At 48.2% G+C, this 18,291-nt stretch overlaps 2 protein-coding genes across 2 annotated transcripts in view; one reads left to right on the top strand and one right to left on the bottom strand.

Annotated features, from left to right (window-relative positions):
- tpx2 (TPX2 microtubule nucleation factor) overlaps window positions 1-3,782 on the top strand; it is a 7,097-nt gene extending 3,315 nt beyond the window's left edge. The window contains exons 10-17 of the mRNA XM_024263859.1: window positions 1,015-1,141; window positions 1,220-1,442; window positions 1,517-1,612; window positions 1,688-1,861; window positions 1,934-2,080; window positions 2,152-2,263; window positions 3,107-3,291; window positions 3,436-3,782. Coding sequence (XP_024119627.1) covers window positions 1,015-1,141; window positions 1,220-1,442; window positions 1,517-1,612; window positions 1,688-1,861; window positions 1,934-2,080; window positions 2,152-2,263; window positions 3,107-3,291; window positions 3,436-3,546 — 1,175 coding nt within the window. The 3' untranslated portion in view covers window positions 3,547-3,782. The remainder of the gene's footprint in view (window positions 1-1,014; window positions 1,142-1,219; window positions 1,443-1,516; window positions 1,613-1,687; window positions 1,862-1,933; window positions 2,081-2,151; window positions 2,264-3,106; window positions 3,292-3,435) is intronic.
- A 40-nt stretch (window positions 3,783-3,822) lies between these two features.
- plod1a (procollagen-lysine, 2-oxoglutarate 5-dioxygenase 1a) lies at window positions 3,823-17,835 on the bottom strand. Its single transcript, XM_024263858.2, has 19 exons — window positions 17,490-17,835; window positions 15,626-15,717; window positions 14,669-14,802; window positions 14,266-14,429; window positions 13,917-14,029; window positions 13,717-13,780; window positions 13,215-13,312; window positions 12,200-12,301; window positions 11,998-12,129; window positions 11,173-11,294; window positions 9,362-9,466; window positions 9,157-9,282; window positions 8,121-8,262; window positions 7,927-8,040; window positions 7,050-7,115; window positions 6,877-6,981; window positions 6,661-6,807; window positions 5,989-6,114; window positions 3,823-4,886 (listed from the first exon to the last, which is right to left on the bottom strand). The coding sequence occupies exons 1-19, from the start codon at window positions 17,566-17,568 to the stop codon at window positions 4,731-4,733; spliced, it is 2,187 nt and encodes a 728-aa protein (XP_024119626.1). The 5' UTR covers window positions 17,569-17,835; the 3' UTR covers window positions 3,823-4,730.
- Window positions 17,836-18,291: the final 456 nt, after the last annotated feature.

Below are 18,291 nucleotides of genomic sequence, written 5' to 3'. Positions count from 1 at the left end.
AAGTAGGTTTGGGTGGTATTCAGGTTTTAATACGTCAATATTCCCCCATGTGACCTTGGTACGCGGTATTACCAGGTACGCGGTATTACCATGTACACGGTCATGTACGCGGTATTACCAGGTACGCGGTATTACCATGTACGCGGTATTACCATGTACACGGTCATGTACGCGGTATTACCATGACTAATGAAGAACCTCTTAAGCATCACTTCAGCGGCTTTACCAAACTGCTGGGTTTGCCTCCACCGGATGAAACAGAATTCCAAACATGATTATTAACTACATGACGTGTTTGGATTAACATTTTTATTTTAAAGTAATCCAACAAATATATTGGAAAAGTAAATGGCACCAAATTAACAACGTACTCAAAAACTGTGGTTCTTCTACACACTAACTCTCTCGGGCGTCTGTCTCTCTCTCGGGCGTCTGTCTCTCTCTCTCGGGCGTCTGTCTGTCTCTCTCTCGGGCGTCTGTCTGTCTCTCTCGGGCGTCTGTCTGTCTCTCTCTCTCGTGCGTCTGTCTGTCTCTCTGTCTCTCTCTCGGGCGTCTGTCTCTCTCTCTCGGGCGTCTGTCTCTCTTCCGGCCTGGACCGTGCCGATGGCGCATGTTGAGGACAACCCCCAGTAGATTATTTCTTATTAAAATGTTTTTTAGAAGTTTAAATTTACACAACAATAAGTGCCACTGAATGTACAATCTGCTTTAGGTATTAAATTAATTAATCATTTTTAATGAATGTCTTTAATAAGTGGGTAAAGACGGTAATGAAAATGATACCATGTCTATTTTTAGACTCCAGCGGTGTGTGGTATCACCTTGATGCTGCACAAGCCTATCACAAAGTGTCACGTTACGCACGAAGAGCAAACAAAACATTTTCAGTTTTCTATAATCCTAAAAGAAGCCAGAAGTTTGGAGAACTTCCTGCAGAATCTAGACCGTTAAAACCCAAATACCCGTTGAACCTTGTCTGTGCGGTTTGGTCACATGACCGACTCTTCTTTGCAGTGAAAGCGAGCCACCTGAAGCTCACCCAGCCCCACTCGCCTCACCTGATGACGCGGCAGAGAGGCAGAGCCACCTCGGTGAAGAGCAGCGCGGAGCTGGAGGCAGAAGAGATGGAGAAACAGAAGAAGTGAGCGTCCACGCCTGCTGCTGATGCTCCGTTAGAACGTGTCTAAACCACGCGGACGCTAACGTCTCCTACTGGCAGGTTTCGAATCAAAGCCCTGGAGCTGAACAAGAAGATCCTGGAGGGAGCAGAGGAGCTGAAGAAGCCGCCGGTGAAGGAGCCCACCGTACCTGAAGGCTTTGAGCTGGAGATCGAGAGGAGGCTCCAGGAGAGGCAGGCCACCAAGAAGACGCAGGAGAACCAGGAGACAGCCCACAGCTTCAAAGCCAACCCTCTGCCCAAAAAGGTCCTCGATGGAGTCGTGGTGAGTGGCGTGACGGGGACTCGTGCCGCCGTACCGCCGCCCCCTCCTCATCAGGAATGTCGCTCTGCTGACAGGGACTCCCCGAGAAGAAAGTGCTGCATCCAACGGTGCCGGAATCGCCTGCGTTCGCCCTCAAGAAGAGGATCCGCCTGGACCGGAAGGTTGAAGAGGTGAGAGAGGCGGAGCTAGACTTCAGTCGGCCTCCAGTCATGTGACTTCATGAAGCTTCTCACCTGTCGTTTCAGGTAAAGCAGCCCTCTCCCGTGAAGGCCCCGCCAGTGCCCCACTTTGGCCTTCCGTTCCAGCCCCGCCTCCCCGAGGACCACCACGTGGACGTGTGTCCCTTCTCCTTTGAGGAGAGGGAGCGGGAGAGGCGGGCTTTAAAGGAGAAGAGGCTGGAGGAACTGAGAAACGAGGAGGTGAAGTGTTTGAGTCTGAGCCGTCGTCCGAGCAAAGCGGCGTCCACTCACGCTGCTCTGCCGCCTTTCCAGGTCCCACAGTTCAAGGCGCAGCCGCTGCCGGACTTTGACAGCGTGGTTCTCCCCGAGAAGAAGAAGCTCGAGGCCACCAAGCCTGAACCCTTCAAGCTGCTGATAGATGAGCGTGGAGCAGTGAAGAGCAGCCGCTGGGAGCAGATGGTACCGGATCTGACACGCCTCACATTCCTGTTCCCGCTCGGCCTTCATGTCTGCCTCCGTCTGTCCTGAAGGTGAAGGAGGAGCAGAAGCACCAGGAGGAGGCGGCGGTGTTCAAGGCCCGGCCCAACACCGTCATCCATAAGGAACCGTTCCGGCCCAAGAAGGAGAGCCGCCCCGCACTGGGTAAGAACCCTCCATCCTCCAGAAAGATCTCTGAGAAGTCAGAGTCGTAGTGAAGGGTTCACTTCATTCAGTTCATGAGGAGTTTTCAAAACAGATTTCTATTGAAAATAACCGGGTTAATGCGGGATCTTAAAGTCTTAAACATTGAATCATGAATTTGGAAATGATGACTTTAAACAGTGAAACTTTTCCGTCTTGCATTAAATGTCAAAAATTTAACACTTCCAACGTAAGAATTTGTTCATTAAAGGACGTTGGCAAACATCAGGAAAACCTGTTGGTATGAACCAGCGCTGGTTTGGAAAAAGAAGTAAGCTGGGTTAATGTAATGGATTTGAACTGATCTAAGCTTAACTGATCAATACCTGATTCATAAAAATATAGATCCATCTAGCACATAAAGCTGAAGTCTGCTAGCTTGATGCTAACGTTTAATGGAATTTCCCATAGGAAGGCTAATGCTAACGTAAACATAGCTCTGTATGAACTCACAGGCAGGAATTTTCTTTGAAGGAAATATTTCACAATCGTTCCTGGAAATGATCATTGGTACACCCCTAAAAAGAACTCTAAAACATCATGGCACTGACCACAAACCAGATGAGAAGCAGTTTTAATAAAACAGGAAATGATGTTTGAGATGTACGGTCTCAAAAAGCTCTGAAATTTAACTTGTTGAAATAAAAGCTGAACTGAATGTGTGACTAGAAGCTGAAAGGTGGAGATGGTTTCATGTTCAGGAGAGCGCCGGAGCCGAGCCGCCGCCCGGCTCCGGCGCTCTCCGTCTTTGTGTGACTCACGCTGTTCTTGTCTTCACCTTGGTCCTCCGGTTCTCCTGAGAAGACATTCATTCTTCTGCAGTGGCGGAAACCTTCGAGCTGGCGACCGAGCGCCGCGCCAAAGAGTGGCAGGAGTACGAGCGCACGGTCAGCGAGAAGGAGGCGCTCAGGGCGCGCATGGAGGCGGAGCAGAGGCGGGAGGAGGAGCAGCGGCTGAAGGAGGAGATCGCCATGCTGCGGCAGGAACAGGTGAGTGATGAAGCTCCTCCCCCTTTAGCAGATGAATGGGGTTTCCCAGCTTTGAATGTTTTGCTCTTGTATTGTTGCCGTGGTAACAAGCTAGTGAGCACATCGGCTGCACGGCGTGGACTCTGAAAGTGCGTCTGTCCTCAGGTGCACAAGGCTCAGCCCATCCGGCAGTACAAGCCTGTGATGGTGAAGAAGAGCGAGATCCCCCTCACCGTTCCCGCCTCGCCCAACTTCTCCGACCGCTTCCGCCTCTGAACACGCCGCCTCCTGCTGTTTTTATACGTTAGTGTTTTGACTCCTGTGTAGTAAACGGCGTGCTCTATGAACTCACGCCTTCAAGTAAAACCTTCCAGGTGTGGCCCCGCTCTGGGAGTTTGTAAATTGTGTACATTTACTTCTTCAGTTGAACTTTGTCTGTCGCCCTCTGAGGTCAGCCTCCTCCTTATTGTGCATAAATGTATCGACTGTTTCTAAATAAAATGTGAACTCTTCTTCCGTCTGATTCAAACATCACACAGATCTGAACACAAATGGGGTTTGATCAACTTTATTAACTTCAATGTTAGAATAATTCTTTGGCTGGAAGCACGACAGTGATGAGGAAACGAGGTTTCAGGTGTTGGGCACAAAGGTGTATTTATCGCTGGTGTCTTTACAGTATCATACTCCAGTGACGTAAACAGTGGCTTTTAAAGGGTTAAACCAACACAGGAAGCAGCTCCTGCATTAAAGAAATGTTCAATCAGAAGATCCTGACATGAAATGTTCTTTACCCATCAGTCCTTTCTCCAGAAGCTTTAGATAACAGTGAGGTATTAACACTACAAGTTTAGTTTTACATTTTTCTATTGGAATATCTCCAGAGCAGCCTGTGGTTTTTGTAGCCGATGGATCTCCTGCAGACAGAACTCTGGGTCCACCTGCTTTACTCAGGTGAGAGCAGACCTGAGTACACTGCAGCTTCTGAAAGCGCAGACTCCAACCTCTACATGAACAGATCAAGTAAAACCAAATAAATAAATGAGCTTTGGAGATAAAAACATGACAAAACTGCTGGAACCAGAACTCAGACCCAAATCCAGACTAAACAGGAGCTAGAACAGAACAAACGGATCTAACTGGACCCGCTCCAAAATAACTACATTTCCCATGATGCCATGAAGAAGTTGGTTCTGGTTGGAACTTGGCGGGCTCTGAAGAGTCCAGGAGGGTTCCTGAACCCTGTTCCTGAGGGAGAAACGGACCGGAAACCTCCGAGGAGACTCTGCTGGAGCGGGTCACAGAGCGCCGCTGGAGTTTGATCCATTCTCAACAGGAGGATTTACAGGACCTGAACTCAGAAACGGCTGGGAAGAAGTCCAGAAGTTCACCAGCAGACGTGAATGGAAGCAGAGGCGAGTTCGGAGCTCCTGTTGGGTCTGGAGTGAAGAGCTGCGACTTCATGGATCCACGAAGGACACGGCGATGTAGCGCGTGCCGGCGGTGGTGGGCAGGCCCTCGTGGTAGTGGGTGAGGCGGCCCGGGTGCATCAGAGCCCAGCCTTTCCGAGGAGCCTGGATGGAGCAACCGTACCGGATGAACCTGCAGCCGCCGCCCTGCAGGAACGCAACACAGGAGAACCGCTGACACTCGATCACCAGGGATCTGTTTTCTGTGATCTGTTAGTCATGATTTCACTCATGTACACTTTTGATCCAGATTCCAGTTTAGAAACAAAGACGTTCGTGGATCTATTTGTCTGCAAGTGAGTGCAGTGACTCCTGATTCACAACAATTTGAATAAAGAAATACTCAGAATTGACATTTTAATCTTAATTTTCTTTAAATATGTCTCCCATCAACAGAGAAATGATGATTTTCATCGGAGTGGGTCTTTAAATCCTGAAAACACAGGTGTGTCTGAGCACACAGTTTAAAAAGACCAAACAAGAACGTTCAGAGGAGAAAGCTTCAGAATTCCTGCTGAGACTTCTTCTGTCACAGCTTCAGCCAGGATCCCTGTGAGGCAGAGAGCATGCGGCCTCTGGCGACCGGCGAGGTTTGGGAGCCACAGGAAGTGGGGCGGAGCTGTTGGTTCTGTCTGGTTTTGGAGCGGACACCGGCTCACTGAGGTTAATGACTGAACGTCTGCATGACGGATGAGTCGATATCATTTTTCCAGCCTAAACCAGGACATTCTTTTCTCCCTGCAACTACTGATATTTAGATGTCAAGAATATAAAAGTTAAGACATTTCCTACATTAACCTTCACATTGCCAAAAACAAACAAACATGCATCCCAAATAGAAAATATCCAAATAAAAGTATAAACTTATCTACAATATTCAATGACTGTTTGCTCCAGGATCTCTTGAAAATAATAGGATTTAAGGAAAGTGCTTTGAAATTAAGTGTTTTTAGACACCGAAAAACAAAATGTAGACACTGCTTAGTGTAAACAAGATATTTAAAACTGTAAATTTAGATAAAAATATGTTCCATTAGTTTGTTTGTTGTTTGTTTAAACGTAGAATTTAGGATGAAGATTTTTCCTTCAACGTCTCAGTGGATGCAACAACCGGACGCTAACTTCAGCTGCGTCCGACGTTTCAGATGTGATGAATAAAGAAGCGAAACAAAAAGACAAAACCGTCTCAAGACTGGTGTTTTCTAAATATAAGGATAAACGGGCTTCTCCTCTGAAACCAGAAACTCACCTCGTAGTCCTGACCCGCTTGATTCAGAGCGATGTTGATGGTGAAGGTGGAGGCGTCGTGGTGCGGCCTGAGAGACGGCTGCTCGTCGGGCCGGTACCGGACCACGAAGGCCAAGTCGAACTGAGCCTGTGAACACAGAGACGCAGGCGTCAAGCATCAGCTGGGACAGCACTGCACCGCCGCCGCACTGACTGCTGCTCAGGAATGCAGCGCTGCGGCGTGTCCTGCAGCAGCTGGAAGCTCTTCATGTGTGTTCGTGGTGAGGAGCCAGCATCAGCTGCTCGCCAGTTCCTCTTAAACCCCAGTGGACTGTCAGAACCAGACAGGAACCACCAGACCCGGTGGCTCATTCTGTGACGATCAGCCGTCATCACCCGACAGGCTGGTTCCTGCAGCTCTGAAGCGGTCAGCAGGTGGCGCTCTGGGCTTCTGTAACACGAGGACCAGGAACCAAAGGAGCAGGAAGGAGCCGGTGAGAACAAAAGCAGGAAGTGGACCACGGTTCAGTTCTCCGCCTGACACCTTTAGGTCACAGAAACCTGAGTCCACAGAGCAGCAGGAGATCCTCTGCTCTCCCTGACATGAACATCCCATCATTCTGACAGCAGCTGCAGCAGGAAGGAGGCCCAAAGTGACCTCTGAGCAGGGCGCCGGTGCGTTCGGACGTCTCACCTTGGTGTAGTAACCCGGGTACATCTTCTCGGTGATGGGGGCCACGTACTCCAGGAGGAACTTCTGCCACTCCTTCTCATAGCTGACCTGGTTCATGTGGATGTCGATGGTGGGGACGTTCTCGTAGCCGCCCTGGATCCTGGTGTCCTGACAAGCGAGAACACGTTTGGACGTGCACATCCACCACAAACGTGGTCAGAGTTCAGCTGCACTCACCACGTTGCCCCCCCCCGACCATTTCCCAAAGTGCTCCATTTCCTCCACCAGGTGGTCGCAGGCGATGTCGGAGAACACGGGGAACCAGTAAACGTCGGGGCAGGGCTGCAGGACAGCAGAAAGTCTGAGAGATGCTCATGTTGACGTACGAGTCGGTCAGCAGGAAAACTCACCGTCTCGATCAGCTGATCCTTCATGATGCGGCTGTAGTTCTCATGAATGTAGCGTTCCTCCCAATCCTGGAAGAAACACGTTATGAACACGTTCTGATCTAAGCTGGGACAACAGCAAACTTGTTCACGTTCTTATTGGCTGGACACACCTGAACCAGGTCATCAGTCATGAGTAGGGACCCATGACAATCACTTCCCACATCTCACTCCACACATCTAATCCCTAAATCTCACCCCATACATCTCACTCCCCACATCTCACTCCACACATCTCACTCCAGACATCTTACTCCCTACATCTTACTCCCTACATCTCACTCCCTACATCTCACTCCCTACATCTCACTCCAGACATCTCACTCCAGACATCTTACTCCCTACATCTCACTCCCTACATCTAACTCCCTACATCTCACTCCCTACATCTCACTCCCTATATCTCACTCCGCACATCTCACTCCCCACATCTCACTCCATGCATCTAACTCCCTGCATCTCACTCCGCATATCTCACTCCTTACATATCACTCCCCACATCTCACTCCATAAATCTCACCCCATACATCTCACTCCAGACATCTTACTCCCTACATCGCACTCCCTACATCTATCTCCCTACATCTCAATCCCCACATCTCACCCCATAGATCTCACTACAGACATCTCACTCCCTACATCTAATCCCCAACTTATCACTCCCCACATCTCAATCCATAAATCTCACTACAGACATCTCACTCCCCACATCTCACCCCATAAATCTCACTCCCTACATCTCACTCCCAGATCCATTTACGTCTACTCAGCCATCAAAGAGGCTGCATAGTCGTGACCCAGCAGAACCGAGCAGCTCCGGTGTGCTCTCAAACCTCCTCACCACTGGGTTTTCAAAGATCTGCCACAGGTCGTTGTGCAGGTGAGAGCTCCGGTAGTTTTCCGTAGACAGGATGCGGCCGAAGGTCTGCATGTTGGTAACAAACATGAAGACTCCCTAAGGGGAAGACACAGGTGTCAGGTGAAAGAGAACAGACTTCCTCCTGTGAGTGTGGGGGGGCTGCTCTTTGTTCTGACCGCGCTGCGAAGGCCATGGCAGAACGCCATGTCGGGGTCTAAGCTCTGCGACCTGAACACGTCAGAGTCTGTCAGCTCCGATCTCAGGAGGTCGGCCTTCAGCAGGTACACGTTGGACACATACGGGACGTTCCACACCCCCCTGCAGAACAGCACACACAATAGATTCCCTTTCAGGAGCAGAAACGGAGCTTTCGTTGGAGGGAGGAGTTCCTGATGTTATCGTGTTGACCCGTTTACACTCACAGCCTCATTGAGGCTCTGAAAGCTGAAACCATTACAGAGGCTGGAGCTGGATGATGATCCAGGAGTCACATCAGGACGGGGGGGTCTGTTTTATAGCAATGTGCTTCTTCAGCGGAATTTAAGCTCAATTTTAGCATAACATGTGTACTGGACTAATGTGAACAAGTGTGTTGAGTTCCAACTGTGATCATTTCCAGAAACTAAAATAAAGATCCAGCGTCTGTTCAAGCATGAGGAAGAAAGAAGGCAGAGAAGATCTGAAGAGAGCAGAGTTGGAATGATCTCAATACATTTTGGACAAATGTATATATACATAAAAATCATTTCTCTGTGATGTAGACACTTCTAGTCAGATAATGTTAGACCTACACTGAAGGCTTTGCAGGCCCTGACAGTACACCACTGTTCAAACGCAATGCATTGTGGTTTAGATTTACTAATCCAGTGAGCATCATTGCATGCTGGTTTGCAGAGACTTCTGGGATATTTCCAGAGCACTGGAGTCAGAATTGTAGATGTGGACAGGTCGACAAAAGCCAAATGGCTCCTATAGTGCAAAGAGCCGCGAGCATTAAGGGAATTCAGACACACCCAAAGAGTCAGAGAACGCTCACCGCCTCAGCTGAACTCAGCGACAAGAAACAACCAGGAAGTGTCTTCACTGGAGCCGTCCAGATTCCTATGATGTGAACCTGTCCTCCTCATGCAGCTCAGACCCACAGAAGCCTCTCATTGGAGGATTGTTTCCTCCTCAGAGAGCTGACTGAACAGGAAATGCGGCTGAGCTTACACTCTTCGTCCTTGAACGATGTCCACGTAGTCCTCCGACCGGGCGTAGTATCCGTCGGCGCTGACGGCCCCCCAGAAGTTGCTCCACAGTCGGCCCGCTCGAGTGATCATGGGTGCCACAACCGGCCTGCAGAGCAGACCCAGAAGCCGTTACTCAACATCCAAACAGCTCACCAGAACGTGAGCGAGTCTGAAGCTGAGCTCACAGGTTTTGTTCGATGAGGATCTTCAGAGTGTTCTCGTTCTTTAGGACCACCTCAACGTCCAAGTTGAAGAAATATTCGCAGTCCTGGTCCTTCCGGCAAATGTCTCTGAAACACACGACAGACCCACTCAGTGCAGGAGAAGGTTTCGCAGCAGCCCGCCTCCACCTGAACCCTCACTTCCTGTACGCGCTCATGCAGCCGCACACATGCATGTCAGAGGAGGAGCGTCCTGCACGTCCACTGGTTCCAGTCCTGGCTTTCCTAGCTAGCATATGGACACGAGGAGGAGCTCCAGTGGGCTTAGAGCGAGTCCTCACGCTGCTTCTCACACTTAGTCCGGAGGCTGAAGGAGATCAGGGCTCTAACCTTTGTCAGGCCGCAAAGTCATTTAATATCTGACAATCTTTTCACGTACCGGCCTGAACGATAAAGTTTATCTTCATCCTCTGGAAAATATCTGCAGCTGCTTAAAACTTTATTAGTGATCTAGATTTAGTGTAAGACAGAGGTCTGCAACCTGCAGCTCCAGATGTGGATCTTTTATCTCTCCTCGGTCAAACATAAATAAGTCCTGGAGCTGCTGACCAGACATGTCGACCGTCAGAGTCAGCAGCTCCTCCGAACCAAAACTACCTAAAGAAAACAAATAAACAAAGCCAGCAAACTAAGACTACCAAACCCCAAACTAAAATAACAAAACCCAGCAGTGGAAGACTACTGAGGACAAAGAGGGAAAAACAGATAAAAGAAAAAGCAAATAGTGATTCTTTAAAGTGAGGATTACTTTATTAATTTAGATTAGTTCCATTTATAAACTGATGTCTGAGGTTCACATAGATGATAAACTATGTAGGTTTTTACATCCTGTTGACCTGAAGACGTCTTGTTTGATCAACTCTACCTCCAGAATGAACAGATTTTACATGTAAAGCAAAACTTTGGTAAAAAGTTTGATCTTTTATGAGTTAAAAGCAAATATTATCTTATGCTGAACAACATTGGTTACTAACTGTACTGAGATTATCCTGTTTGGTACAGAGCTGCTTTTATTTTGAAAGGAAGTTATAAAAAGAAAAAAAAATCTAATTTTGAGAGATGTTAGGTTCTTTTTATATTTTTGCTTTTGTTTGTGCCAAAAAATAGAGAAAATTCACATTTTTTATTAAAAAAAGAAGGTCATGAATACAAATACACATTTCTTACAGGCTAAGATAAATCGATGCGGCTCCTTCTAGGTTTGGATCAGGAGAATATGAGCTCAAATGGTTCTTTTACTGGTAAAGGTCTCAGACTCCTGGTGTAGGAACATTAAAATGTGATATAAAGTAGATTTTCTTAAAGAATTTAATGACAAAGTGGAAACTAAAAAAATCATTTTTAAGATGTGATAGATAACTACAAAAAACAGTCACTAAAACTGGTATTTTCTAAATAGAATCATAAGCATGAATCCATTGTTTGACCGTCTTTATTAGCAGCATCCTCGTAACATTAGTCAGCCAGTTGCTGTTAAATGCAGATTTCTTTTATTTTGAAGTTTAAGTTTCTTCTTCTGTTTCCTCCAATGGTTCAGTACCGGTCCACGGCCCAGCAGGGGAGAACCACGGCTGTAGATGATTCTTCAGTTAACCAGAATCATCATGTGACCTCTACAACTGCCGGGAGGTCAGACGCTCCTGGAATATAACTAAGATGAAACTGGAACCAGGATCCATCTACAGAGAAGACCGAGCAGGACTCTCTGGAAATGTTCTGACATCTTTGTATTAAGCAGCGACAAACATTCAAGGCGTCACAAATGATGAACTCACAAGGCCAGGTCACGCGCCCCAGCCGAGTCCATGTCCTCCTCAGGCGTGACGGACCGCACGTCCCGATACAGACCTCCATGGTCCTGCAGGAAGGAGCTGACCTGATGCTCATGATGAGGTTCCTACGGGGAAAAGAAACTGCATGAGCGTCCTCATAGGAAGATCGCTCCAGCGCTCAGCTGATCCCCTTGTAGATCCACAGGGGGATCCACAAGGGGATCTACAGGGGGATCTACAGGGGGATCTACAGGAGGATCTACAGGGGGATCTACAGGGGGATCCACAGGGGGATCCACAGGGGGATCTACAGGAGGATCTACAGGGGATCTACAGGGGGGATCCACAGGGGGGATCCACAGGGGGATCTACAGGGGGGATCCACAGGGGGATCTACAGGGGGATCTACAGGGGGGATCCACAGGGGGATCTACAGGGGGATCTACAGGGGGATCCACAGGGGGATCCACAGGGGGATCTACATGGGGATCCACAGGTGGATCTACAGGTGGATCCACAGGGGGATCTACAGGGGGATCAGCTGAGCATCTCCCATGTATGAGCTCAAAACTGGTTCTGACTCCAAGAGGTTTCTGCTTTACTGTGTCTCAACTGTTGTCAGAACATTGTGGGCGGAGCAAACTCAGGTCAACATGCCCCTCCCACTTCACTCATCTTCTCGGTTCAGTCTGAACATAGACGTCACAGAGACTGATGGTCAGGTACCAGAAATGAGGCGCGAGTGTGGAATGAGTGTTGATAAGGTGGTCTGTCCGTCAGACTGCAGCGTGACCACCTGGGTTTGACTCGGCTCAGGTGAGGTGGTACCTGGTTATAGACGAACAGCTTGAGTCTGTTCTTGGGGTACTGGAGCTTCAGGAGGCGTTCAAAGAACACCGAGACAAACGGCGTGGGCTGCTGGATGAAGATGCCGATGCTGACCAGCGGGTATTCGCTGTCCTGCAACAGAGACGCGCGGCGTGAGAAGCCCGGACGGACTCCAGAACCAGACCTGGGATAAGGGTCAGACCTTCAGAGCGGCGAGTGGACGCAGATCCTCCTGACAAGTCGTGCATCCAGTCTCAAACGTCCACGAGTTGGGAATGTAGTTCCCCAGGTAGTTGATCTGCAGCTGGAAAACGAGACGTGAAGATTTGTGACGATGATCACCGCACAGGTACTGATTACCTGACAGGTGGACGGGAATCTACAACCACAGCTGAAGAGAGCAGCAGTAACACGACCCCCCCTTGGACTGTATGGTCTACAGAAAGGCAGACTTTAAAGGGTAACCAAACCCTAAATCAACTTTTTTTATCTATTTAACTCTATAAATTGGGCTTTAAAAGTTGCCATATTTTTGACAAATTAAGATAAACTTGTTTAATTCTTGAAGTTAAAGTTAAAACCTCTCTGTGTACTGCCCCCTATAGGTTGAAATGAGGTATTACAATTGAATTTTGTGATTGGTCGAGCCATGTCCTACGTCGTGATCTGCAGCTCCAGTAATAACAGTCCTGTTCCCAAGCCCCACCCCTCTGACTGGATTCAACTGTGGGCGGAGTCAGCCTCCAACTTCCCTGTTTGGTTACCCTTTAAAGGGATCTGCTGTGGGGAAGAGAAGACGGCGTGAGGACTAAGTTCTCAGTTTAGCAGCTGGTGCTCGTTCCCACCCTCCCTTCTGACTGACTCAGACTCAAACAGGAATCACAGCCGGACGCCATGAAGGTGGAGGCCTCATGGCAGCTCACGGACGTGCTGGACAGATTAAATGTATATGTATACCTGGATGGGCGCACGGCTGAAAGCACATCTAGCAGCTAAATTACAGTAAAGTTTACTTCAGGGGTGTCCAAATCCAGGCCTCGAGGCCCGGCCTCCTGCTGGTTTTCCAGAAACCTCATCTAGGGTTAGTCCTACATGGAAGTCTGTGGGATTTTGGCTTCTTGGAACCAGCAGCTACTTCCTGTTTGGAATGCTGGGGGGAGGGGTTACTCAGTCCAGTTCTCAGATACAGTCAATGGCAGGGCTCCACATGTTGGTACCTTGGTGGGTCCGTTTCCGTGGATCAACACTGGAAGAGTGTCATACAGGACATTCCTGGCTCGGACTCGTCCGTCCTCAAACTTCAGCACCACGTCGTCTGGAAGCACAAGAATCCCTGAGTCCGACCGACCAGAACCGTTACGATGACTCAGCCAGGCGTGGTGAGTGAGGTCGCAGTTGTTATGCAACGAGCGAACAGCTGTTGTTCTCATACTTTGTGCTGCTGTTTTTAGTGAAGAAGCAGCAGATTGTATAGAAAACCTCCAGTGTTTCTGTTCTTTGATTTACTGTAAGTTTTAATGGTTAACAGGATGATTCTAAAGGAGAAAAGCAGCTCGACGAAACGCTTTTCTCCATTTTGTGTTTAAGGAGGATCCTCACAAACCAATCACCTTAACAAAAAGTTCACTGGGAACACTTTGAAAACAGATGGAAATATGATCACAGTGAGACTAATAAATCTGTAAAAACATCCAGTTGTGAGAAGTCCACAGTCCTCACCCAAAGCTCCATGAAGGTTCTGGAACAGCCGGCATTTGTTGTCCACGGTGATGTTGAAGGATTTCTGAGGTGGAGATATAAACTGAGTGAAAACCTGTTCCACCTTCACCTGCGTTAGTGGATATCAGCTTTAACTCCACGTGTCAAATGAAACCCTGGAAGGATTTCTGCCACAGTTCAAACGGGTGAACCGAACTCACCCGTTTGTCGGGGTCGATGTAAATCTTGGTGAAGAACAGCTGATCGCTGTCGCCGTCCTCTCCTGTCCAGTCTGCCACCATCTCCTTGACGTTGGAGAGGTAACCCATGAAACCTGTCGGCAGCAGAAGCATCAGGCTGTGAAGCGCCGGCGCCACGCTGGCGATGAAGCCTGCCGCTTCACTTTATGGAGATCACATTTACGGGCTTGTTGCTGCTGACTGCAGCAGCGTATTGAGCCAGGCTAATGCGTGTGGGGTGTTCGCGATGAGGAGCGGCGCAGGTCCGGGCAGGCAGGAAGCACCAGGAACGCGCTTCCTGCCGAAAGTTTGAGCTGTCCTTGCTACGTACCCCCGGAGCCCAGGAACCGGTTCCCCTCCCGGACGTGGGGGTGTTTGTCCTCCAGATGCCTGTCGGGCCAGATCAGCCTCTCGGAGGAGAACACCACCCGCTGCTTGGCTTGCTGGAACTTCCGGAGGAGCTCTTTGGGGCCCGAGGCGAAAACCGCGTCATAACTGTGTCAGGGCGGAGGAAAAGGGAGATTTATGGCAGCGGAGGACTGAAATGAGGGGTTGGGAGCTGCTGGAAGACCTTCATCTACATGTTCAGATGTTAATGGTTATGTTTACATCCACTTAAAGAGGAAGGAGCGGTGTAACCATATCTCACACCATCCGTCTGCTCTCCGGTGATCTGCAGCAGCAGCTGAAGCTCTGCTGGGAGTTTGGGTCGAATGAAGCAGGCCCCCCCATACCTGTCAGTGAAAAGGAGGACTTGGTCCTCGCTCTCCATCTCCTGCAAGGCCTCTTTCAGCAGCCGCACCTTCTGTCCTCCCCCAGGAGCCGTCGTGTAGTCGCCGCCGCTCCACTTCTGACCTCTGCCGAGAACCTTCATCATCAGGAGATAGAGAGGATGACCTTGACAGAGCGCCCTCTTTCAGGACGCCATGAGGCCGTCACCAGGAGCTCAGACGGTTTCCTCGTCTACAACCTCTGATCAGGAGGAGCCCCACAGTCGGACCTTTAGAAATGACTGATTCATATTTGTTTGTGTTGCTATGATGATGAATATTCATGAACTTTTGCTTTTAGAGCCACAAAGAGAAAACAGTCTGTCATCAACATAAGAAATAGTTTAGAATTTTGACAGAGTGAAGACAAAACATGACTTCCTTTCAAAATAAAAGACCCTGTGTGTCACATAGGATCATTTCAATGCAGCAAATGTTGTCAGCACTGGTTTGAAAAACTGATTATTTTACCATTTGTGGAGCATGTCTGACAAAAATCTGGAAATACTACAGAGCAAATCCAATTTAGAGCGAGTGAAGTGTCCCTCTCTGTATTTTTCTAATCATAAGGTGGACTTAAAACCCTGGAATTGGATCAGATATAGAAAATCCACCTTATAATCCAGTCCACCTTAATTCTGACTGACGTCCAATTCATGTTCTGTGGTACAAAGTGAACACAAATCTTTAAGTTTGACTTGTCTTTCAACTTGAATAAAGTTGTATTTTTTTACTTTAATCTTTACTTTACTTTAAAGTAACTTTTTAAAATTAAATCAAAGTATTTTCTTTAGAGTCAGAATGGAGGAGCTAAAGAGCCTCGAGCTGCAGACCCCTGAACTACAGAGCTAATGAAGCAGGCTAGTGCCACCCTGCTGTGCACGTGCGTGTGCACGTGTGCGTGTGCACGTGTGCGGTTACCTTCACGGTGTAGTTAAAGTTTCTAGCAGACCTTAGAAAACGCCTGAAGCCGTCTGTCTCTTCGGTTGCGACAGTCAGAACTAAAAGTTTCTCTGGAAGAGAAAACATTGAAGATGGTTCTGAATCTACGTCGGGTCATCTCAGGTCTGAGGAAAACTGGTGTCTTCATGGAGAAAAACAGACAAACGCAGGACTAAACCGTTCGTGGCACTTTACCATCAGGATGACACAATTCTCAGTTCAAACCCAAACTTGCAGTTGAGTTTAGAAGTCTGAATATCCTGAAGGAAATGAGGATTTCTTGGTCATTTTTCATAGAATATGAACAAGACAGAAACGTGTTTTTAACAACAAATGACTGAATCCAACCAACCATGAGGAGAAAAGTGAATCATCCATATTCTCTGATGGATACATCATGTAGTCCATGGTGTTAAACCGATGAGCAGAACCGCAAACCATTCGATTTACATTAAAAGTGTCAAACGTGTAAATTAAAAGAATTGATCATTACAGCTTTATTACAGAAGTTTGAACCTACAGGAAGATTTTCTTCACAGATATTTCCTCGTGAGCTGATGAAACAGGGATTTCCTGAATGTTGTTGTTTTGTTTTACGCGTCTTGAAGTGAAAACAAAACTATGACCCAAAAACTGAGATTTGAACTCAATCATACAGAAAGTGTATCGTCTTTTTCCTGTTCTCAAACTGCCTAGTTTGACCATCTTTGCAGTCAAACTTGATGTCTAACATCTGAAGACATGATATTGACTCCACGAGTCAGAATGGTCAACCTCACATTATATGACACACGAGACGAGATGTTGTCATAACAACAGCAGTGAGGATGATATTGTTCTGAACCGGAAATGAGTTTACAGGAGCTGCTGCTCGTTTTTGAGTTTCAGGACTGAGAGACCCAAACACAGCCAGAACCAACACCGTGTACTGGTTCTGAACAAACCACCCTTCTCAGCTGGGCCAGAACATCTCAATGAAGAACAACCGAGTGTGTCAAACAGAATCGTGTTTACAACGGAAAACCTGATGTCAATCCACCAGAACCTGATGTCAATCCATCAGAACCTGATGTAAATCCACCAGAACATGATGTTAATCCATCAGAACATGATGTAAATCCTCCAGAACCTGATGTAAACCCACCAGAACCTGATGTCAATCCATCAGAACATGATGTCAATCCATCAGAACCTGATGTCAATCCATCAGAACATGATGGCAATCCACCAGAACCTGATGTAAATCAACCAGAACCTGATGTCAATCCACCAGAACCTGATGTAAATCCATCAGAACCTGATGTAAATCCATCAGAACTCCTGTTGGTGCCGTTAGAACCCCCAGTAGATGTCAGTGAGTCCACCATGTCTGCATAAACATCTCAATAGAACAGAGCCGAATAAATGTGACTGAGATCCCGGAGAGCCGCAGTGGAAACTAAATCTGGACTTTTCCCTAAATAACACAAAGTTTCTTAATTACAATATTCTGTCGGTCGACGTTGATCGTAAACGTGCACGTGTGTGTCCGAGGCTGTATCGGTAGTTTTTCCTCCAGTCCACGTCAGCGGCACCGAGCCCCCAGCGGCCGCCCGGCGAAAGTTTCCGTCTGGACCGGACCAGACAAAAGCTTTCCGGGGAAAGCGGCTCCCGGCCGGAGGCCGCCGGGTAACGGGACCGTGGGGCCGTGAACCCGCCCCGCGGCGGAGAATCTGCGCTTTTCTCTCGGGTCCAGCTCGTTTTCACGCCAAGTTAACGGAGAGCCACTGCAAACTCCCACAGCAGAGACGGAAACGGGACGGAAACGTGACGGAAACGTGACGGAAACGTGACGGACACGTACCCTCCGGGATCCGAGGCTGCTCCCCGGCCGCCAGCAGGAGAAGAGAACAGAACCACGCCAGGAAGACAGCGGCTCTCATGGTGGAGGTCTAACGGAGAATCCCGCTGCAGGCTGGGGGACCGCGGGCCGCCTCCTGCTCTATGGACGCCCCTCCCGGAACACCCCGGACGGAGGGAGGGCTGGAACTCACACCGCCCACCGGTGGGCTGAGACCAGACGGAGGACATGGACTCCTGCACGTAGTCAGAACCAGAACCCGACAGAACTCCGTCTGTCTGCTGTGGGCCTGAAGAGGTTCTGCTGGTCTGGACTCACTTCCTCCACATGCTGTAACCTTTCACTGGAGGTCTCCGAATGAAACCTATCCAACGTTTACACGTCTATTCTATTCTGTTCTGTTCTGTTCTATTCTATTCTATTCTATTCTATTCTATTCTGTTCTGTTCTGTTCTGTTCTGTTCTGTTCTATTCTATTCTATTCTATTTATTCTATTCTATTCTATTCTGTTCTGTTCTGTTCTGTTCTGTTCGATTTATAGCCCAGTCTCACAAAAGCATTGCCTCATTGGGCTTCTGTGATCTTCTTAAAGATGTTCTTGAGTCACTTTATCGTTTTCAGACATATGAATGTAAAACATACAAACATCAGTAGTTCTGATCAGGTCAAGTTTGGCTCCAAGGAGAAGATTGTTGCACCTTTATTCATTCATTCCATCAACACACATCTCATGGATATCATTAAATACTTGGTGGATGTTGTAAACAGTGTTTTACTCCTCACAGTTTTTTATGATAAGGAGGT

The sequence above is a fragment of the Oryzias melastigma genome, linkage group LG7 (genome assembly GCF_002922805.2).
Source record: "Oryzias melastigma strain HK-1 linkage group LG7, ASM292280v2, whole genome shotgun sequence".
Taxonomy (NCBI): domain Eukaryota; kingdom Metazoa; phylum Chordata; class Actinopteri; order Beloniformes; family Adrianichthyidae; genus Oryzias; species Oryzias melastigma.
Note: the sequence above shows the minus strand (reverse complement) of the source record. Positions and strands in the feature narration are given on the sequence as shown.